The following is a 24004-nucleotide window of genomic DNA, read 5'->3' as shown; positions in this document are numbered from 1 at the left end:
TTGCTGTCTGTTCATTTTGTCTCAACGCTTACAAGAAAGTGTGATGTTTTACAACTTCTTTGTTCAGTTTCCACTGTTAACCCGCTCTAAAGAGGAAAGTGACAGGTAATTCTCACCTCAGGCAGATTCATTTCCTCAAACAGAGATTTTCTGTTTGAGGAAGCTGATTTTATATCCCTCAATTATCTCAAAGGTGGAAATGCTACCAGTTAGGTGCCTGAGCTACCTTTTAAATATTCCATTAGTGACCATGGCAAAAGACCTTCAGGAATTATTCATTAGCAAGTCAAGAGGAGACAGGTGTAAGAATTCTCCTAAATTCGAACAAAATCCCATGGCCTGGGCTGCAAACCCCAGGACCCAAACTTTCCTAATTGGGTGACATGAAGGATGTAAGCCAGTGGAAAGTAACACTGGGTTCCAGCACTGTTTATGATTCAGAAATATAGGATCCCACTTCTTCATATATTTTAATAAAGAAATATTTAAAAAATAAAAGAGTGATAAACATGGTACATCTTCCTTGAGAATCACTGTTAATTAATTGTAATAATACAAACATTTTCATGTGAAACCATCATTGGCATGTTATAGGATAGAATGCAAAATCTGCACAATTTTTAAAATGTTTCCATTTGATAGCAGAGGACCCTGGTGTCACAGGGGACACCCCCAGGTCATAAAGCCACTGAATCTTCCCGTGGCAGATTCTAGAAGGGTGAGTGTGGAAAGCACAGGTACTGAGGGCTGGCCAAAAGCCTTGCACTGTGTGGCCAAGACCTAGCTGTGTGCACACAGAACCCACATTTCCATCAACTGTGCCACCTCCTCCCACAGTATCATTAGTCATAGCCCTTTCTAAATAAATGGAATGGACATATTTCGGTCGCTTTTACATCTCTGAAAACTTGCCTGGCACACAGATGGTTTGAGTGGGTGTGGAAAAAAATATGTCTCCAGAAAAATATGGAGAAAGAGTCCAGGAGTAAGTTGAAATGCAGAAATAAATTGTACCTATTCTCACCCCCAAATATTTGGAATTTTTCAGAAATTGGATGTACGGGAATATAAAACTGTCTTACATAGCTGTTTTCCCTCTGAGCACAGATTGACAATTTCACGACTCTTCCTGACCTGCTATGTAGTCAAGACTGAATTCCTAATACTGTTTTAGAAGAAGCTCTACCTCTCTTCAGAACCTTCTAGAATGGAAGCCTACCGCAAAGGGATGCTGAGCAAAAAAAAAAAAAAAAAAAAAAGAAAAGAAAAGAAAAAAAGAAATGCTTCTGGCCATTAGACATCATAAATTCAAGATGTTACTGTCATTTTTTTCTGGTTCTCAGTAATGATGAGTGTTATATGATTACATTATGGTGAGAAAATGTGTCTTGTCAAAAGTTTCAACTAGGGACTGATAGAGCCAGAAATTTAACCCATGACATCTAATTCCAGACTTTGTCATCATGCAGTTTGTGCTTACAATTTCTTTCTACTTGCTTTGTAGTTTAAATATTACAAAATTTGAAAACTGAGGAACATTCAACAATGTTTAAGGGTCTGTTAAGCATCTCCTGTGCAGCCTTACTATTCTGGGTCCAAGGACTGAATGAGGAGCAAGAACCTGAGCTCACAGGTTATTGTCAAGTGGGGGAGCAGGGGAAACAGGCAGGTATCGTCACACAGAGTGAGTCCACTCCGCTGGAGAAACCGAGGAGACTATAGAAATCAAACATGCACCTTGCGCCAGGTACGGGAAGCCACAGATGGTTCCTGAGATAGGAGGATGAGGGGCTGGAGATGGCATCACAAAAGGAAAACTGAACTCAGAGGGACATCTGGGGAAATGTCCAGTTGAGGGACTATGTCCTAGAATCAGAGAGAGAGAAATCAATAGTTTTGTGGGGAAGAGGCAGAATGTGCAGGGCTTAAAGCTTGGCTGAGATCCTGGGGGAGAAAGAGCAGTAGAGATGGGCCCAGGCAATCCTTGCACAATGGGAGCGGGGAGAGGGAGCACTAGGAGGGAGTGGATGATCGTGCGTGATGGACTCAGTAAGGAAGTGCTGAATTGGATTCATCTCTGGACAACCAAGGTCTGGGAGCTGGATGTACACCTCAAGTAGCAGGACAGAGGTGGGAATCATAGGTCCTAGCTAGGGCTGTGTGGAGTCGCCTATGAGGCCGCAGAGAGAGAAGATCTAGGAAAGAGCACTTGGAAAGACCATGATTTAAGGAACGAGCAGAGGAAGGGGCAACTATAAAGAGGGTTAATAAAAGTGGTTGTAGAAGCAGGAAGAGTGCTAACCCTCTTCTATATTACCGTTGGCTCAAAATGATGGACACACGTGTTTATGGCATGATGTTTATCATATCGTGATTTGTGCTGCCTCAATACACATAGATGACCGGTAGTCAGGACCAGCTAACAATGGCCAGTGTGACTCACAGTGGAGGCCCCCTGGTAAGCACAAGGGCATAACACTGAGCTGGGAGAGGCATAAATGAAAAAAATGAATGAAAGTTTTAATTGTAAAGGTGGTCAACAGGCCCCAATAGCTAATCATATTGGAAGGAGAAATATGCGTTGTGTTGAGAAATGAGAATCCCTGAGTTTCTCCATGATGTAAATCATACCATGATTCTGTTTGCCCAAAATATATCATGCATTACAAAACAACCATTGCAGTGGGCGTGTGTGCCGTATAAATAAAGAGGAATATTCCTAGAAGTTGATAAAATGATTACTAGCTAAGAGAGGCCAGATGGGGAAATATCATCACAGAATGCAGAAACATTTAGGTGAAAGAATATCTTTAGCTTAACAGCAGGAACTGTTAGCAGGCTAAAGGAAAAAGAAAAGAAATCCAGAGAAGAAATTGGCTGCTAAATCTTTCCATCTTGCAGTAAATGGTTAGTCTGTCCAAAGAGAAAAATCAACAATATGTAGCTAAATAGCTAAAGGAATCCTTTGGACAACCAAACAAGCTTTGGAAAATCTGTGACAATCATAATTTTGAACCGACTATGAGAGGTTGCCTTATGGAAGCACTGATTATGTAGCTGATTCAAAAAGCTCACTTTTTTTTCTTTCTTGAGTTGCTTTTTAAAACATTTTTTTTACTTATATATTTTCACAACATTGTTCTTTTTTTAATTTTTCTTGGTTCTAGCTTTATTTCTTAATACTTTTACTCTTTTTTAAAAAATGATTTATTATTTATACATACAAAAACTGGGGTATAGGCCAGAGGTGTGGGGGGTGAGAGGATCACCAGAGACAGAGCGGGGAACAGAACAGGCAGACTGATGGAAATACACTGCTGAGGGGAGCAGCGGGTGAGTCAGGAGAGGTCTGCTGCACCATGAGGGTAGCTCCCTGGCCAGGGATCGAACTTGTGCTGCAGTGGCTTTGGTGACCTTCATAGGTTGCGTCTTAACCCCTTGTGCCACCAGGGAGGCCCAATATTGTTCATTTTTAAACAATGTTTGCTTTCCCCTCCAAAAAAGTTCACTTTTCTTGTTAAAAGATACTGTCAGTTTCATTCTATTGTATTCTATCATCAGTGCTAACCCTAGTCAATGCAGGAATTGTTTTCTTTATATGTAAGTGACAAATATGAATTCACATATTCTTTAGCAGAGGAGGTGAGTACCATCTCTCCATGGGCACCATTGCTAAAATACTAAGTAAAGGCAAACTACAGAAGGTCTGCAAACAAGCAGAAAGATGGCAGGTGAGCCTCAACACTGGCAAGGAAAATGTATTAGAACAACTGTCTAAACTCTAAACTGTCTACAATCACTGTCGTATGTGATTTAGGGTTCCAGGGCCGTGGTAAAGTATTTCCTAAGGACAATAGCCAAAGAGAAGGCCACACACAGCTAAATGAGACTCAGAAGAGTTAGGGCTCCTGAGAAGTATTGCCCTTGCTTGAGGAAGCCAGGGTGGTACAAACCAAGGACGTAGGGGAGAAAAGAATTGAAGAGACTTGTCTGGATGCTTGGACAAAAATAAAATTGCATCAGTTTTATTTGTAAAACCTTTGCTATTGAAACGGAGCTATTCTTTCCAAGGGAAACTTGAGAGAACAGTCCAAGCTTATAAACAAGGATGAGGATGGACATGATAATGATGAGTACCCATGTGAGACTATGTGCCAGATGTTATACTAAGAGCTTTAGAGATACTCTCCTATGTCCACAGAAAACTGGATCAAGAAGTTGTGGACTATCCATACACTAGAATACTATGCAGCCATAAAGAAAGACAAAACACTACCTTTACAACAAAATGGAGAGTTCCAGGGAATGGTGGGTAGTAAGGCAAATTAGAGAGACAGACAAATATTGGAATTTACACAAAATCCAATACCTATAAAAACTAGCAGGCATTAATAAGTGACTGACATTTCTGAGTTAAAGGGATATAGAGAGAAAGTGTCATAGGATATAGGAGATGGTGATGGTGTAAAAATATGAAAATACATACAAAAAATAGACCAACTTTTTTCTTCCTCACAACAACTACTGGACAGATTAAGGAACTTGAGTACAAAGAGGCTAGGGTATTGACCACTCACTGTCAGAAGCACAGCTAACTCATGCTGGTCATCTGCTCCAGAGTCTACCCTCTTAATCATCACATTCTCCATAAAACCATCACAATCTTTGAATTGCATTCCCATTTACTCATTTGCTGATAAATCCTTCCATCTTGCAGTAAATGGTGAATCTATGCATAACCGAGGGGTAAAAGTTGGCCATGCAACTCAAATACCATGGATTTATTACGATTCTACCATAAAAAAAAAGGACAAGGACCTCCCTGGTGGCGCAGGCGGTTGAGCACAGCGCTATGAAGCTGTCTGCAGCCTCTGCAGTGCTGGTTTGCTCCCCACCTGCCACAGAGATGCCCACATGGTACGGCAGACCTCTCCTGTCTTGCCCGCTGCTCCCCTCAGCAGTGTATTTCAGTCAATCTGCCTATCCTGTTTCCCACTCTGTCTGGTGAATCCTCTCACCCTCCCCCACATCTGGCCTGTACCCGCGTTCTTGTATAAATAAATCTTTTTTAAAAAGACAATATTTAGATACTGAGTTTAGAAAATGAACAAGATAGACCTTATCCCAGGCTTCCTGGAGCATGTAGAATGACCAAAGAAGGCAGACCTGAATCAAGAACCATGAATGTGTTTGGAATCTCTTCTGCTATAAATATATCTGTGCCCTTTTTCTCTTGTGTTTTTCCATTTCCTTTGCCCCCAATCATGCTCTTCATCGGCCATCAGCTACCGTCACAGAAGAAATGTAAAAAGGCAGGATGAGAAATACCAACTGACTACTGACAGACCTAGGAATCAAAATCATCTAGGAAGACACTCCTCCAAATTGACGAGAGGAAGCTCTGGTCCCGAAGTCACAGGCAGAGAGGCCTTGCTCCCCAACAGCACTGCCAGGTAGGTGACAAAATCTCCCAGGAGAAGTGGCTGTGGGACATGTGCTTGAAAGGGCTGACCGAGAGTAATCTTACTGGGAGTAGGGTTATTCTAGGAACCTTCTTCCAGAAGAACAAGAGGCTTCTCTCCATTGCCCTTTACTCCACGACCTGAATTTCTGGTGTTCTCCCAGGGTTTGCTCGGTTACACAAAACTGAAACAGTCTGTGATTTGAAAGCATCCCTGAAATTTGCATGTTTCCATAAAATATTGATGGCAAATTAGGACACATTTGCACGCTCTATAATTATCTTTATATTTGATTGTGCACATGGAGTAAACTCAAGAACCAGGCAGATAACATAAATAAGGAAGCAGCTTTAAGACAGAAGGAAGTAGGAGAGACAGCTGAACAGGAGCCAAGCTGGGACTGAAAGGAAACTGGGGACTCCACTGATTTTACCACAGGGGAGGGCCCTGTGCTTCTTCACCTGATTCAAGAAAAACCAGAAGGCAGGAAGATGTTTTGGAAACCAATGCTTCTGACTTCAAATGGTTGTGATCCATCCAAATTTACTTTAGAACATTCTATCATCCAAACAAAAATACATTTGAGGGGGAGATGTGACCCACAGACTGCCAGTTAAAGATCTTGCATCCAGTGTTTTTGAAAGTTGAATTAGAAGAAGTAAAGGAGAACTTTGCCTCCAAAAAAGAAAAAAAAAACATTTTGTTGCAATAGCATTGAAGAAAGGATTCCAAATTTTCACATCAATCACAGGTTGTAATCCAGAACGCTGGTTCTTAAATCATAAAAACTTTAAACATGTGAGTATTACTCAGGACCTCTAGGGCAAATGCAGAACAAGGTGCGATTCCTTTTTTGTAAAGGAATTACGACCTCCCATAGTGAGGGCCTGTTCAGAAGGGTCCCGGGATTTGAGCTCCTGGTGAAAGAGACTGTTGTAATCTATGTGAAAGTTATAGTTTCTTTGGGAATCTCAGAACAGAAATTCCCAATATTTATGAAATTAAATCTAAATTTTATAATGATATAGATACTAGAAATCATAATATGAGCTTTCTACTTTTTGGTTTTAATTTCCTGGCTGCAGTTGATGTTATTTAATGATATGTAGTAATTTTTTTAATGCTAAGTTGTTGTAACTGGCTATAAAGGCATTTTATTATATTTTTGCTATATTATTATATTTATATTAAAATTTTAAAGTTTTATTTATTTGCACTTATAACTTATTGGAAAACCACATTGATAATATTCAAATTCTTTTTTACTTCAAATGTCCTTTACTTACTACAAATTTCAAAATTTAGATGTAAGTAAGCCAGACAAAAATATCAAGGGTAAAAATTAACTTGTCTTAGAGAGTTACAAAAAAGGGAGACTCGAAATAAGCTTTAGCTTCAATTTCTAACAGGGCCAATTCTCTCTTTATTTAAAGATAGTTGATATCCCATTTATCAAAGGAATGTACCACATAGCCGATTTTTTTCTTCCTGTGATTATAAAATTAATTCAAAGTGTAATATGTTCTTTTAATTTAGTAAACATCACATGGAATTTTTGCCTTATTTAAAGAAAAAAAAAATAAAAAAGCAACTACTGATTGTCTTCTGTGTTTGAACACATGAAGGGATAGTATTACAAATCAGTAAGATCAATGGAAAATACTTCTCTGATATCTTAATAGATCTGAAAGCAATAGCCCAGTTTTCAAAACACATACATGTTTTATACATCTTCTTTTTTTCTTCAATGGGTCTCTGATTTCAGCACCCATAAGGAACAAAGTTTATGTTTTAAAAACCAGGTGGAATCTGGAATGCTCAGATAAGTAACCAGTTCTACCACCTCATCAGCTACAACCTTTATGACTCCCATATGTGGTTAAAAAGATTATAAGAAGTATGCCTACCATATCATTATTGAAACTGAATTACTTATTTACACAGGAAACACTGCCAACCTTTCTGCTTGTGTGATACAAGAGATTAGCCATTAAGGAACAGAAAAAAGAGGGAAAATGATTTATCATTTTCCAGCTGGGATGAAGCTTCAGAACATGACATACCGTTGAGATGAAATTTCATAAACATTAATAGTGAGTTCAATTGTCCGTGATTCTTGACTTGTGAAGTGTTTGGGGGAAATTATTACATGTTGAAAAAACAGTATGAAACAGATGTGCCTAAGGGGTAACAAGAAACATTTTCAAGGGAACTGCCAGTCGACTTTTGCACAAGGCATTGTTACCCAATTTGTGAATATTAGACCCTTAATCTTGCATCCCCTGTCCTATTCTTGGTAGTATTTGTTTGACTGCTGTACTTGGATAAAAGGAAGGAACATAAAAGGAAGGGAAAGTCAAACCAAGGGCTTGGGGAATCAAAGTTAGTTTGAAGAAATGACTTTCTTAGCCTGTTTTAGTCTGAAGATGTTACTCTCACAATACTATTTGTTCAGAAATTATCATTCAGATCATTTTTGCAGGAGCTGTAGGGGGAATTATAGGAGAAAGAGCAAGAAGGTAAATCCTGAAAAATATGGACTGATACCTTTTATTGACTAAAGTCAAGTCTAGAATAATTATTAAAAGGATGCCTGGTGAAAATTTAGAAAAGAATTGAAGTTTATAAGTGCTACCTTTATTTCCTTTAAAGAAAAAGGGATACCATTAGTGAATGGATAAACATATATAACTAGATTACAGCAAAGGTGTATCAAGCTTTCTTTGATTATCCTTAGATACTATATCATGAAAGTTGAACACAATACTCAACAAAAATAGTGGATTTATAATTGGCTAAACAATTCACCTATGTAATATGGCTTACCTGGCCACACAGTTCATGCCCTCAGTACTGATGGTGGGGGGAAGCAAATATTGTTTAAAAATGAACAATGATGTAAAAAAATTTTTAAATTAATATATATAAAAATTAAGTTTTATTTATATAAAAAAGAAAGTAGATGTTTGTATTGTCTGTCACTAATTTAAAAAATTATTTTGGGATTAAAATATACTTAAAGTCATACGTGATATAAGATTCTATGCAGAAAATCAGTGGATAATGCAGTTCTAGGCACACAACATGTACTCAATAAATGTCACTTCTTAATCTTAATAAAAAAATCATTAAAGAATTAAAAAAATAATTAGATTAATCTTATCAAACCTTGGGTTTGGGAATGATTTCTCTCTACATATATACATTTGTTTCTGTACCCATCTCTCCAATCTCCAGAAAAATGATGCAGAAAAATTTGAGCTAATGCTGACTTTAACCTTTGAACAGACCTGGTGAACAAATACAAAAAAACTCTACAGTGCCATAGGTTGGTAATCACCAATGTAAGAAGAGTTCCACATAATTTTAAACAAATGATATGTAGATTCAGATAAACTCAATCAATGTGCAATAAGATGGGTTCACCTGGAGGGAATGATGCTAAGTCAGAAGGAGAAAGATAAGCAGCAGATGATTTCACTCACATATAGGCTATAGAGAAACAAAACAGGAACAGACAAAATCAAACCAAAGCAAACCCTAGAAATGTGACTATGGAATTGAGGCTACTCAAAGGGGCGGGAACAAGGCAGGAGGGTGCCCAGTGGCCGAGGATAATGGACTATGGAGACTTCCATTGTGGGTGTGGTAAGTGACATTTGAGGAGGAGCTGTGAGCTGAGGAGGTGCGAGCCTTAACTCAAATCCAATGTTACCTCAATAAAAGGGAAAAGAATGCTAGCAAGTAGTTTGGAGACGCCAAATAAGATGAATCTACTATCAGAATCTGGTCCACAGGCTGGCTGCTGGCAGCCCCTAATGTGCCTTATGAGAATTATTAATTCAAAATACAGAGGGAAGATTATACAAAACAGTGGACACATTTCAAAATAAAGGAAAAGAAAGACATTGGATTCCTTCTGACTGCGACAACCAAGGGTGTTACCCTCTACCACAGAAAGAAATCCCATATAAATTGTGACAGTTTCTCAAACTACAACCCTGTGGGCACATGCCATTTCATTTGACACATTCTAAAATCTTGAGTTGTTCTAACAGTTACTATGTAAAATTCTGGGTAGATACCATGAGTCAAGCTTTGCATTCTTCTTTGACACATTTTATTAGAGCTACAAGGCTCCAAAGTGGAAGTAATACCACAGTCCAGGATCGAATTACAGCATTAACAATCAACGTGGTGCTGGTGACATACCAAGCTTGCTCTTTTTCAATTTTGTTTGACTTTTCTGGCTAAAATTGTAAAAAGAAGGGTGAAGTTGTAAATCTCTATATTAATTTTCTGGGCCAATCCAAAATATCTAAGAGATCTCCAGATAGTCTCTTCCTCCTGTAACTCCTCAAAATTCATTTCCTACTATGATAGTATCGAATAATCATGAATGACTCCCAATCAAAAGATTGGAAGACTGAAAAGTAAATGTGTTACAAATGAAAAAGACAACACAAATAGAATGGCTTCTAGAATTTTCTGACCCTGAAGAGTCTTCAGACACTTTGCTTTGTCAATATGGAAATAATGTCAGTTGATCTGTGCCAGAGAATGAAAGTAGGGGGTGAAGTTCTTAATTTAAACATAGTAGCTACCTACTAGATAGAAAAAGAATAACAGTATTTTAAAAGGAAAAATAATATTCCTGGCTATTGTCTTCACGGTCAAAATTACAGATCCTGTTGATTATAAATTGTTTAAACAGCAAAGCTATGACAAAGTGTAAAAATAATCAATAAAGATGGTTAAACACTAGCTAGTGGCTTTTTGCCATATGATGGATATATCAGCCATGCTAATGAAGACAAATAGTTTCAGACTTTCAAGACATCTGATAAAACCATACTAATGATTTACAATCTTTCCAATGTTTACCTTCTCAAGAACAGCTCAGTAGGATAAAAATAAATTGAGAGTAAGGAAGAATCAAGGCTGAAAAACTGCAAGGTGCTGCTATAACTTATGTTAAATGCAAGAAATAAGTTAGAGTCTCTTCCGTATCAAAACTTTATATTCCTAAGAGAAATTCTGGTGCTGGATTTTTAGGAATTTCTGGCTTCCTCAGCGCTTAAGAAATACAAAAGAGTAAGTCTGCTCAGAAAAGGTAACTGACTGCTAGCCAGGGCTCAAACTTTCCTGCATATTCAAGTCAAGGGAACTGTTTGTCCCTCAAAAACCATCAAGAAAAAATTCATTTATAATGGACTCTACTGGAAATCTGAGCCAACCTTTGATGACAGACTCAAAAACTATCACTGTGATTGCTTTCATTGAACTTTGCAAAGGGACATTGAGAATGGATTCTCTTGAGGGCTAAGACAAGCAAGAAGAAAAATCAAGCATTGAATGACTAAAAGTTAAGCCACATTCTCCTTAAGGCATTCTGAAATACTACACTGAATAGAAAGATAATTTTGAAAAACAGGTAAGGGATCTATATCAACTTCACCCAAAAAATACTTTACAAATTTGAGTATTATCTTTTCTTACTAGGCATTAGCATATAAAAAAAGTAGATACATATTTGAATGTGTTTAGTCTTGGCATATGTGAATAAGAATCTATACTCATGGAGAACTGCTTGAAAAAGATAGCACAGGCAGGTGCAACCATAATATTCATGCACCTGCTTATGTGTCTAAAAAAATCTCTAGAGATAGAATAATTCCTGTTAATGAGAACTGATATGAACTAATACGCCATACAAAATGATCTACAGTATATTATTTTATTTTATTTTTTTTAATTAATAAATTTTATTTTTATATTCCCCATACAATTGCAATCCCCCCATTCTGACCCCAATCCCTCCCCTCCCGCCCCCCACCCCCCAAAAAGTGTCTCTGGTTCATAGTTTTTGTTGATTTTGATTTTCACTTTCTTATAGTTATTCATTTTCCTGGTCCCTTATTTAAGTTTTCTAGATCCCTGCTATGAGTGAGACCATCCGGTATTTTTCTTTTTCTTTTTGGCTTATTTCACTGAGCATGATCCCTTCCAGCGTCATCCATGTTGCTGCAAATTGCATGTGTTTATCTTTTTTGAATGCTGAGTAATATTCCATGGTATATATGTACCACATCTTCTTGATCCAGTCATCTATTTTTGGGCATTTGGGCTGTTTCCAAAGCTTAGCTATTGTAAACAGTGCTGCTATAAACACAGGGGTGCAGGTGTTCTTTGGAATTGATGTTTCTGTGTTCTTTGGGTAAATACCTAGGAGTGGAATTGCTGGATCCTGTGGAAGCTCTATGTTTAGAACAATTATTGATGAAATTCATATGGAATCACAAAAAACCCCGAATAGCCAAAGCTCTCCTGAAAAAAAAAGAAGGGAATGGAGGCATCACACTCCCAGACTTCAAACTCTACTACAAAGCCACAATCATCAAAACTGCATGGTATTGGAACAAGAACAGACATACAGACCAATGGAATCGAATAGAAAATCCAGAAATAAACCCACAGATTTATGGTCAACTAATCTTTGACAAAGGAGCAAAGACTATGCATTGGAGCAAAGAAAGTTTGTTCAATAAATGGTGCTGGGAAAACTGGGTCGCTACATGCAAAAGAATGAAGCTTGACCACTACCTCACACCATATACAAAAATCAGCTCAAAATGGATTAGAGAACTAGACATAAGACCTGAAACCATAAAATACATAGAAGGAAATATAGGCGAAACACTACGTGATTTGCATATCAAAGACATCTTTACAGACACATCACCCAAAGCAGTGATAGTGAAGGCAAAGATCAACAGCTGGGACTACATCAAATTAAAGAGCTTCTGCACAGCAAAAGAGACAATAACAAAAACAAAGAGAAACCCCACCAACTGGGAGAAAATTTTTGCACACAACACTAATGATAAAGGACTGATCACAAAAATCTGCAAAGAGCTGATGAGACTTAACAACAACAAAGAAAATAATCCAGTCAAAAAATGGACAGAGGAACTAAAAAGAAACTTCTCTGAAGAGGAAATGCGAATGGCCAACAGGCATATGAAAAAATGTTCAACATCACTTGCAATCAGGGAAATGCAAATCAAAACTACCATGAGATACCATCTTACACCAGTGAGAATGGCACATATTAAAAAAACTAGCAACAACAAATGTTGGCGAGGTTGTGGAGAAAAAGGAACTCTTCTGCACTGTTGGTGGGAGTGCAAACTGGTCCAACCACTATGGAGAGCTGTGTGGAGATTTCTGGACCTACTAAACATAGAGCTTCCACAGGATACAGTATATTATTTTAAATGTTTGGTTATGAAGAAAGCAAGTGCTTTTCAATCTTAATGTGAGAAACAATGCATAAACCTTAAAAAAAAAAAAAGGCAAAACAAGGCATCACATGCCCCTCAGAATCGAGTCTGTTTTCTAGTGTTCTGTGTGCAAAGCTCTCGCCCTCACATCATTCATTCCTCACTCCCACTTCAGTCACAGACTCATTGCCAAAAACAATCCCGAAATTGCACGAAGTGAACATCTCCTCCATATCCCGATGGCGTCAAGACTTTAGCCCAAGGCTGGGCCACAATTTTACTCATCTAAATAAACAGATTAATTCAGCTTCTAAAAATAGGCCTGATAAAAGGTCCAATTAACAGAATGCATTGTTAATTAAGAATTTGGGGGTGTCTCCCTTAGCCTTTTTCTCACTTGCCAATGCACGCAGAATGTTCAGGCTGTAGGTTCTTCTGAAGACATGGTGAAGGGCAGGAATCTCACCTGTTGTTCTCATGCTTCTAGGCTTAAGTTAGTTCCTGCTACTTCACATTGCAGCCATTACATGGGCTACAAGCCAGAAGGTCAGGGACACACTGCTGCGCCAATGTTTCTCTCCTCTGGTTTACTTCCCATTATTTCCTTATCTTAATTCTTAATTTGAGTGAATTCCTTCAAGCCTGTAGCCAACTGCAGTTCCTGTCCTGGCAAGAGCGGCTTAAGTTACTAGTTCTGTGATGTTTTCATTGCTATATTGGAGGGGGGGTGATACCACCTTTTCCATCACTAGGACCCTTGTACTAATGGATTGATGCTGGACTCACAAACTACTTGGTGTGTGGAGCTATGAAAACAATCGTGTTTCATTATCACCCTCATCATTACTATTATTATTTGTGTGTATTTATCATTCAAAGTTCATTGTGCTAATAAAAAGTTAGTGGTTAAAGGGTACCACAGTTTGGTGAAGGACATGTTTAGAGTTATAGTGCTGATCTTGCTGTGCTAGTGACATGTGAATTCTCCAACATGAACACCTGAAACATCTGTAATGTCATATGCAACATTACTTCAATTAAAAAATAAAATTAAAAAATAAAAGCAGTATCAAGTCTTCAGATGAAATATACTCGCGGCCAGCAGGGTTTGTCTGAATAGCAACATTTTGCAAACAAAAATTTAACTGACTTCTCTGAAGATGAAAAGCAAATCTTCCTAACCAGCTCCCTCCAAGCTCAGATAGACCTGCATTTGAAGCAGGACCTCGCCACTGACATCCCATCTCCCACAAAGCCAGTCCTGTTTGCCACTGTGATTTACAGGCTGTGTCTGCTGCAAGGAGCTGGTGGACACATTAGTGCAGGTAGGCTTATGAAAGGATGCTGCTGTCTGGCACTAAATGACTTTCCAGAGACCCATCTCATTCAGACCTACAGGAACAGTTCTCCCCGCACATGCGCTGTCAGTGTGTGAGCATCTATTCCACCCATCTGATGGGAAGAATCAGAAATACAGCCCTGAATTCTAGTCCTTTCTGCCAATTCTCAAGCAACATTTGAAATCTGCCTTCTCATACTTTCCTGCTTTCTATTTAGTTAATCCACTTCGTGAACATTTTTGTCATAACTAATTCTGAGTGATGGGTAAAAGAATCTTGTTGGATTTTGCATATAAATTGTTTTATTTCCTATTTGCAATATGCTTATTATTTATAGATATTACCAACTACCATATGTTGATTGCCTTATCCATTTTTTAGATACAGGTTTATAAAAATGTTTTCTCACCAGCTTCCTTTCTCTTCCTTACGGATATTGAAAATCACCAACCCCAAATCTATCTCTCCCTCCACATTTTATCATATGCCTCAGTTACATGCGTTAATGCAAATCATAGTTTCATTTATATGGATTAATATACCAAAAACTCTGGTTTGAATTTGAGTGAAAATTAACTCACTTAAATACGAGATAAAGAGAATAGGATCTCCTGTATTGTTTGGGGATGTCTAGAGGAATTTTTAAGTTAGTTAGAAATATATTTTATAGAAAGCAGCAATTGTAAAAATTCAAACAAAAGAAGTAGATGGAATAATATTAAATGTATATGCACAGATTTTTCTCTTTCACTCCACCCATTTTCAAGAAAATGTGAAATGGTATACATTTGCCTGAAAAGACTGGAAGGTATATGTTTATATTTATAAGTCATATAAAACAGTAGAAATGAGAATATTGCATTTGCTACAAGTCATAAGAAGTGCGAACGAATGAAGTCTTTACTTCAAAAGATAGAATAAATAATTATTTGTATATTAAGTCCACTGCTTTGAAAAAGACTAAAGGAAAATGCATTGGCTACTTGAACTGCTTGACATTATTCTCCAGAATTCTGTGTCAAAGGTCATGCTTAAGATTGGAATGTGGTTTTATATGTGTGGTCACTAATAAAAATTTTAGTTAATGGCTCAAATCTCAGGCAATCATGTGGTATTTTTTTAATGTCAAGTTATGCAAAATGTTTACTTTTATGTCAACATATTTTGGATAAAAGTTTATCCTACTAGATCACTGTGCTTAAAGATTTACTTATACAATCTCTCACTTTAGGGGAAAATATTTAAGATGTAAAGTGATGTAAAATAGGTAGTCATCATTCCCCAACCTTCCTTGGTATCTCTTTTTAGTTTTCTTACTTGATGAGTTCAGCCATACAGCCAATAACCAAAATGTAATTTGCAACAGGGAATTCCAAGGAAAATGTTGTCTACTCATCAGCAAATGTTTGCAAAAATAACTTATTTTTCAATTGACCCATTTTAGGAGGCTCAGTTCAACACACCAGCTCTTAGTGGTTTGAAGCATGACAGAGCACACTCAAAAGAGAACTGATTATAAAATATAACAAGAACATTTGCAAATTTAATGAGCTTTCTGTTTCCATGCCAACTTCTGCTGAATCTGGAAAGCATTAAAATATTTTTCACACAAATTATTTCTTTTCATTGTGTTATATCTATTCCCTTTCCGCAATACATTCAGCAACAAATGAGTAGCATGTTCATTAGTGCTAAAGAGAAAGGCAAGGGTTAAGTAAATAAGAGCATCAAATTAATATCCAGGCCTAAATGTTTTAGCAGAGCCAAAGAGTCTGTTTAATCATTCAAGTCAACAAAGGTTAAGATAATAAAATAAACTTTTAAATGCTTTCCTTTTCTGGAACTTAATCTATCTTGCCAAAGATGTTTTTAAGATGCTATCAGTTTTGTGTAGACCCAGCTGCTATGAAAATCTACTTGAATACACTGGGAAGAGAAATAATTTTATGAAAAGCGTTAAGGGGAGCTCTTGGGTGGCTTATTGAAACTGTGAGAGCCCAGGATTCATTTAAAACCAGCTGTTGGCTGATGATGTTGAGACCAATAACCACTAAATCCTTAATTTATCAGACTTCTGTGTTATTTGGCAAGGTGATACCTTCATGATATGTGCTCATTTTGTTGTCTACGTTTGATCAACAAATTTGCCGCAATTTTAAAACATAGTGTCCTAATTCAAGAAGGCAGTACTAAACATTAAAATCACTTTGCTTATTTTTAAGGCTATGTTTTTAAGTTGTTAAGATAGAGGAAAGAAATATGAACCATTCATATCAAAGTATTTGGTACCATTCAGAGTCCCAGGGGTTCCCTAAATTCACACTGGGGTCAAGGCCCCAGAAGTTCCCTTTAATAATGCAGAGAGGTCGTGATACAGTCGAGGATGGAAATGACAATGGGAAAATCCTCAAAAATCTGACTCTTCTACACTTGACATTCAGGTTCTGTTACTGATCAAGAAATGTAATTCAATCTTTTGCAAAGAGAGGCTCAGAATAAAAGCAGGATCAACAAAATACCTCCTAGTACATGTAAACAGTATTATGAACAGCAGGAAACAGACTGCTGATCTGGTTAGCCTGAAGAAAAAAATCATAAGGGCAAAGACCAGATCTCAATAATACATAATTTTCAAGTTGGTGCCCTTGAACTGAGAAGTGGCATTGTGTGACAGGTAAGTGGGTGTCCTGACACCCTTGGGTGTGGGTCAGCCCACACCTCTATGCTCCATATAGAGAAAGTCTAGAGTGTCGCTAAGTGGCATTCTTTCACTCGTTTTGGGGGGTTCACAGTGCATGGAGTGTGGAGACCGAGGTTAATTACCATGGTTGCAATGAAAAAGGAGGTACTTATTTGCACACGTGTTCCAGGTTTTTCTATCTTGTTCACAGAGTACTGAGGGCCACCTGGAGTGGTGTGGCATGTAGATGGAGCTGAGAGCCAACATTGAGTCTGGGTTTTGCCCCATGTGTGGGAAAGAACTCGGACTAGTCACTCACCCACACGTGAAAGAGAGGATATATGGAAAATGTAATCTGTCCGTAACTACGCACAGACTGGGTTTGTTATCATGGACAAATGTTTGCATTTTCTCCTTAGTTTCCTCATCATTAGGCTAGAATGAATGTAACTGCTTTGGAGGGTTGTTGAAATGAAGTGTGTCTTCCTGGACTGGCTGGAATATTTTAGAAACTCAATATAATCATTTATCAGTAGTATCATTATAACTCAAGCCCTATTTCTGTAGGGCTATTGCTTCCCAGTGACATTAAGGGCTTGATACCAACTGTGTTATTGACAGGAGTGGCCACACCACTCAGAACAGCTCGAAGTAGAAGCTGGGAGCTGGGTTTGAACCCCACTACTGCCACTTAAAAATTATGTGCACTTCCACCAGTTACTTCACCCCACACTGTTCATGTGAAATATGGGGGGACGATCAGATATGCGCTATAGAGGAGAGCTTACTATAGATTTCTCCCATATTATTTAGCCTAATCCTTATAACCATAGAGATAGATCACAGCAGAGCTAAGATTTCATCCCTGTCTGGCCCATGTGAATATAATTATTTCAATCTGCTGCATCTACTTTTGCTATTTTTCTTTCCTAATAACGTCTCTTGCTGAACCGCATCGCAGCAAGGCGTGGTGATGCTGTGTGTGTGCAAACTCACCTTGAGACATGTTCTGCTATTACTATGTCAGGTGTTATTACCTGGTCTAGGAAACATCCTCTAGCTCCCTCACAGCTGGTTTCCAATCTCTCCTGGAATTCAGGGTAAAGTCAGAACCTCCAGACTTATAACCATAAAACCTATGGTGAGGAAATGCAGAAAACAGAGTGGGCACAATGACTGACAGCACAGAAAAGCACCATCCGGACCTCGAAGTTCAGAGATCTGAGGGCTGCAGCGCAGAACCTAACTGCGAAGACCAACCTGATAAATCTGTGATGACATTTCCCTGGGAGTCAAGGAGGGAAGTGCCATTTCTCTGTGGAAACCTAACTCTTAGTGTCTTAAAGCATAAAACCAAATGATGTCTATAGTTGTTACATTATCCCTAAAACGGTGGACTTGAAACCGGTTCAACGTATACTGACAGAAAGCTCATGCCAAAACCCTAGCTATTTCTTCTGCATTAAATCACATGCCATCAACAGCCTTCAAAGATAGTCAACCATCCTTCCATTTACCTTTTAACTTCTCCCAATTTGATGTCCACTACCGCTACGTAACAAAAGGTGCCCCCTTAATGGCCTGCAACTCCAGCACACCAGCTCCAAAAGCTTTTCCAGACCTCGTCTCTGTAACTCTGTATTCAGAATAGTCTCCTGGCCATCCTAATTTTCTTAGTAGCTCTTCCTTTGTGCTCAAACACGGCGGTGTCCTGGTCTTTCCTTTACCTGCTCACTGTCTTTGGCTGACTCTCTACCTTCTTCCCACCCACTCAGTATGGATATTTCTAAGGCAGTTTTCTCCTCAATCTTTCACCTGCCATTTGCCTATCCTGGGACTTCATTTCTCACTCTGAGACAGTTTGGCTATGTGACTGTCACCTCCAGTTAGGATACAACCTCAGATTTCTAGTTTCATGTTTCTACTGTTGCAATATTATTCCAGAGACACAATTCATCAAGGGCACACACTCAGAGTAAGTACAATTCAACTGCTTTATCCTCCCAACCTTCTTTGAACCAGCTGTATCAAACCAGAGACTTCAGCTCCCTGATTACCTTCTTTTTCCATTTTAACTTCTATATCCAATGAGCTCCAAGACTTGTGCTGAATTTTTACCTCAGCATCTTACGTATGTTGCACTGATTGTTTTTATTTTTTTATTTTTTTTATTTTTTTTTTTTTGCACTGATTGTTTTTAAAATTAAATAGTAGGGGGGCATCACTGGTGGCACAAGGGGTTAAGACACAACCTATGAAGCTATCCACAGCCACTGCAGCACAAGTTTGATCCCCGGGCAGGGAGCTACCCACATGGTGCAGCAGACCTCTCCTGACTTGCCAGCTGCTCCCCTCAGCAGTATATTTCAGTGGATCTGCCCATTCTGCTTCCCACTCTGTCTCTGGTGAATCTTCTTACCCTCCACACCTCTGGCCTATACCCCAGTTCTTGTATGCATAAATAAATAAATCTTCAAAAAATTAAACAGTAGGAAAAAACCCCAAAACTTTATATGTGTTTACTATTTCCAGTTCATATTATTTAGTGAATTGATTACTTCTGCTTATTACAGAGAGCCTAGAAAATTTAATTTTAATTTAATTTACATTTTTATTGAAGTAACATTGGTCTACAATATTGTTTATGACTTAGAGGTATAGGATCTTTATTTTCCAATTATTTTTTTAAACATTACTCTCACCATCGGTCTACCCATGGCCACAGATCTTTGACATAAATCTAATTTGGATTGAATTTGTCTTTTACCTTCTGCTTCAGGCATCTCTCTCACCAATTTCTCTACTGCTTGCATTATCCTTGTATCCCCTCTCTAACTGCCCAGATTTTTGGCATTAGTGGCAACCTCCCTGATGAGGCAACTAGCTTCCTTCGCCACCCCCCTCTCCTTGACTCACTTTCAGCTGCAGGATAACTGGGACAAAGACTGGCCACTGAAACACAACAGAAGTTGGCTATGAATTCATGGGGGGGGCTTTTGTTCTCTTGATGCAGCCCTTCCCTCTCTCCTTCCTGCTGTCAAAGATACAGATGTGATGCTGGCTCGTACAGTCATGGAGAGGCTGGGAGGTCCACAGAAACCAGTAACATCACTGAATTATGTAAGTAACACCATCAACTGCCTTCTCTGTTCTCTTCTAGGAGAACAATTACTCATATCTGACTCCTATAAAAACATGAAAGTTTCTCCCATATTTGGGTGATCTTTTTAGAATTTCTTCTTGGGCTCACTCAGCCTTTACCTGATGCTGAGTCTCATACCTCCTGATATCTGATGTTCTTGACTGAGCCAGCCTAGCTCACTGCTCATCTCCCCACCGAGGACTACACATTATCATTATAGCCCAGACTTAGGACCATGTCCTGGACACTGGCATAGTCTTCCAGTCTACTGTTCTCCCTGCTTTCCATCTTTTCCAGTTCCATTCCATGCTTACTGATCCTTTTCTGTCTCTGTATGTCACTATCTCCAAATAAATTTCCATAAAGAAATTTGGTAATAACACCAAATGGTTTAATGGAAATTACATCAAATGATGCGCTTTTAAAATGTTCATGGTCCCTTATTACCTACCACAGTAGATATTGAAAATGCTCCACAGTATAATTTCAATCAAAAAGTTCAGGTGTGTATGATAATTTTTTCAATATTTAATCTACCTCTTTGGCAATGTAATATTATTGGCCTAAAATAAATCTTGTCATTTCCCACTTGAATAATATTTTATACTATCTCTTCTTCCTGGAATGTGTCATTTCTTGCTCTTCATCTGATTGTTTTATAAAGATCACCCATTCATCAAGTCACAGTTCAAGTGTTACCTTTCCCACAGTCTGCAGTGATAATTTACAATGGAAGAATGATTGTTTTTGTAGCATCTCTTGATACATCAATTTAAGGCATAGAACATACAGCCTCCTTTGTTTTCTTATTCTGGCACCATGAGATTATCAGCTCTTTGAGGGCAGTAATGATGCAGTTATACAAAATAATGCTTTATTCTAACATTCAACATTTACTGACTCTATAGTCTTCTAAATGATGGAGATTTAAACAAGAATGACCAGGTCCTTACTCTCATGGAGTTTATATTCTAAAGAGGGGAATGTGTTATGGCTAAGAAGGAAGAAAATACAGAGTCACCTCAGATTTACATTGGGTACTTGGGAAAATTCTTTCCAAGGAAGTATATAAAATGAAATATCAATGATAAGAAGAACTCAATCATAAGGGAACCAGAAGCAACCAAATGAAAAGGTCACCAAGGTGAGAGTGAGTGTGGGTTGTTAGAGGACAGCATGATCAGAGTGTAGCAGGCAGAGAGGAAGACCAGTGTGTGGCGAGGTTAGAGAGACAGGTGAGGGCCAGCTCTGGATGGCGCATGGAGATCAAGCAAAGAGATTTGGATTTCATCCTAAGGTTTAAAACAGGGAGTAAAATGATCTCATTTACAGCTTAGAATGATCTCTCTGGCTGCTCTGTAGAAAATGGATTATAAAGGGTCAAGAGTGGAAGTGAGATTAATTGGAAGACTACCAAAGTAATCAAGAAGGCAGATGACAGTAGGCTCAATCTGGAGAAGGCAGATGACAGTAGGCTCAATTTGGCGGTAGTAGAAGAGAGAAGAAGTGGACACATTTATAGCCTCTATAGCATTAAACATGAAATCTTAAACATGGTAGAAGATCAGTATAAAGATACATATATATATATAAAACGATATATAAGTTGAGTGTTTCAAAATAGCCTCACTTTCTTAATTTCTGTATTATCTTCAAAATTCTCCTCTTGTGATTTATATATTATGTCTTAACATATTATTGTTTGATACTCGGGGAACCGAAAAGAAAAAAAAAAAAAGGACACCATAGTTAAGGAAACACTATTAATCCCATAATGGAAATCAACTAACAAAACACTGAGTGATGGAGGGTCATATTTTTAAGTGAATTGTGGGCAGAATGATGGTGGGTGCACTATGGTGGTGACACCCAATGGGGGGGATCCTAATGTCACCTCAATTAAAAAATAGACAAGTTTATAAATATTATGGGAATACATAAATTACTTGAAACAAATGGTAAAAAAAGTGGGATTCAAAATCTATAATGGATGAAATGGACAGGGTATTTAAAAACAACAATCTACACTTTACAAAAGAGACTCCAACATCATCATTTGGAAGGGGGAGCCTTCCTAGAAAAAGCAGGTTAAGTTAACTGTCACTAAAAGTGAAGATTGTTCTAGTTCTAACTTACTTTTAATATTTCTGGAATTATAAAACCTCATAGTACTATCTTGATAGGAAAACTTCCCTAATGAGTAGCTAATTAATACCATCTTACCAGAAAGCAATGTTTACAAAATCCTAAGTGCACTGAATGTCACCTGCTAGTTTCTAAATTGGAATCAGAAAGAGCAGTGATTCTGTGCATTCTCATTCTCTCCCACATGTACTTCCCAGGACATTTAGAATTTTACCCATGAAGATTTTTCCTATACTATGAATTCAGTCCAAATTCCTTCAACACAAAACAAAATCCAGGAGAAAACAGGATCGACATTTGCCACTATCCGCCTGAAATACTAAGTGGCCCCAGGACCACGTGTGAAAACTGCCTGAATTCTGTATGAAAGACAGTCTGGGTTCGTCAAAGTAGTTCATGAACTTTGGCCAGACTTGCAAGGAATTTGGTCCAAGTCTTAGTTTGTAATGCAACATGAAACCAGGTGAATTTCACATGGGTTCAGGTTTCATTCTGAAAATTTGGCCTTGCTTTATCATCAATCATCACTTTTGGGAACGATGAAAGCCAACACACCTTTTTGAAAATGAGGACTTCGTGCATACTGATGACAGCTGAGCTGTGAACCACCCCTCGGTTTCCTTGGCCAAAAGAAGACTTCTCAGAATGAAAACAGTTTCTGTCTTACCTGGACAGGGCAGGTTGAGTGATTTTTGATTTGTTGTAGAAAGACTGACACTTGGTGCAGGAGACACGCCATGTGAAATAATCACCACATACAGAACGAGTGGCTCTATTCATCACGTAAGGTTATACAATTGAATTCCATTCACATTGATGACAGTAGGATGCTTAATCTCCCTGACCATTACGATGAACTTTTAGCTTGGATTTAAGTCCTCAGCTAGAAGAACTGCCATCAGAAAGCAAATGCTCTGAAGCATCATCATTATTTCTACATGAAGAAATGGCTAAAGAACAGAAAGGAAAGTGAACCAGAGCATGCCTTTATCTATTTTAAGAAATAGGAGCAAACACTAGAAATGTTTCCAGTTTGCATCAACTGTATCTTTTGCAATGAAACCTCCACCACAGTATAAACAAGATTCAATAATTAATGATGCACAGTGTGTTACCAAAATTCTACATCCTTTCTGCTTTCAACCTGAAAGTTTTAAATGTGCTGTTTCACTGTAAAAAAATGACTCCCTTCAACCAAATACTCACTTTTGTGCATAGTGACATGAGAAAATTGAGAGGTATGTCTGAACGAAGCCACGACCTCATTGGAACAGTATGTCTGAACATTCGGGTAATAAGGCACAGATGTGAAGCAGAGGACTTGGCACTACCAAGGTAACAACAAAGCATTCACCATTGTGTTATAATGGTTAAAAGAGCCACATTTCAGAAGGATAAAAGAATCCCCTCCTCCTTGGAATGCTAAATTCTATTGCACCTTTTATCTGCTTAAAAATCTATAAAAATGAGAAATTCAAATGAGTATTATTCCAATGGGATAAAGAATAAGAATAAAAAGTGCATTAATATATTCCTCTATAACATATTTATGCAATAGCACATAAAGTTGAACTGCAGAAAAAAGGCCACATTCAATAGGAATCCACATGGCCTCTACGTTGCCAAACAACACATGCAAATCCCAAGGACCCATCACCCCTGGGCAGCTGGTGGCTGCTGCTGTTTAGTACTGAGGCTGCCCTACATCAGCAGAGCTTGTGTTGTAGACATTCTCTAGTTAAGATAATGCAACAGGATACACACATTAGTTATTGTTCAAACTATTTCACATACAAATGGTGTGTGATTTCTGCCAGCCATTCCTACACCATGCACAAAGGAAGCTGGGGCCACTTTAATTTTATAGGTTTGGAGCTCACAACTAACTTTCTGCCCAGAGTTGGAAGAGAACAACTTACCCGAGGTCCCTGATCACCTTGTTCTCCCTGCAG

At 38.2% G+C, this 24004-nt stretch overlaps 1 protein-coding gene across 1 annotated transcript in view; it reads right to left on the bottom strand.

Annotated features, from left to right (window-relative positions):
• The window catches only part of COL25A1 (collagen type XXV alpha 1 chain), a 358553-nt gene that overhangs the window by 103225 nt on the left and 231324 nt on the right, over positions 1-24004 (bottom strand). The window contains exon 7 of the mRNA XM_054694567.1: positions 23972-23998. Coding sequence (XP_054550542.1) covers positions 23972-23998 — 27 coding nt within the window. The remainder of the gene's footprint in view (positions 1-23971; positions 23999-24004) is intronic.

Source organism: Talpa occidentalis, unplaced genomic scaffold (genome assembly GCF_014898055.3).
Source record: "Talpa occidentalis isolate TD23 unplaced genomic scaffold, MPIMG_talOcc4v2.1 talOcc4.13, whole genome shotgun sequence".
Taxonomy (NCBI): Eukaryota; Metazoa; Chordata; class Mammalia; order Eulipotyphla; family Talpidae; genus Talpa; species Talpa occidentalis.
This window is presented reverse-complemented; position numbering and strand designations above follow the sequence as displayed.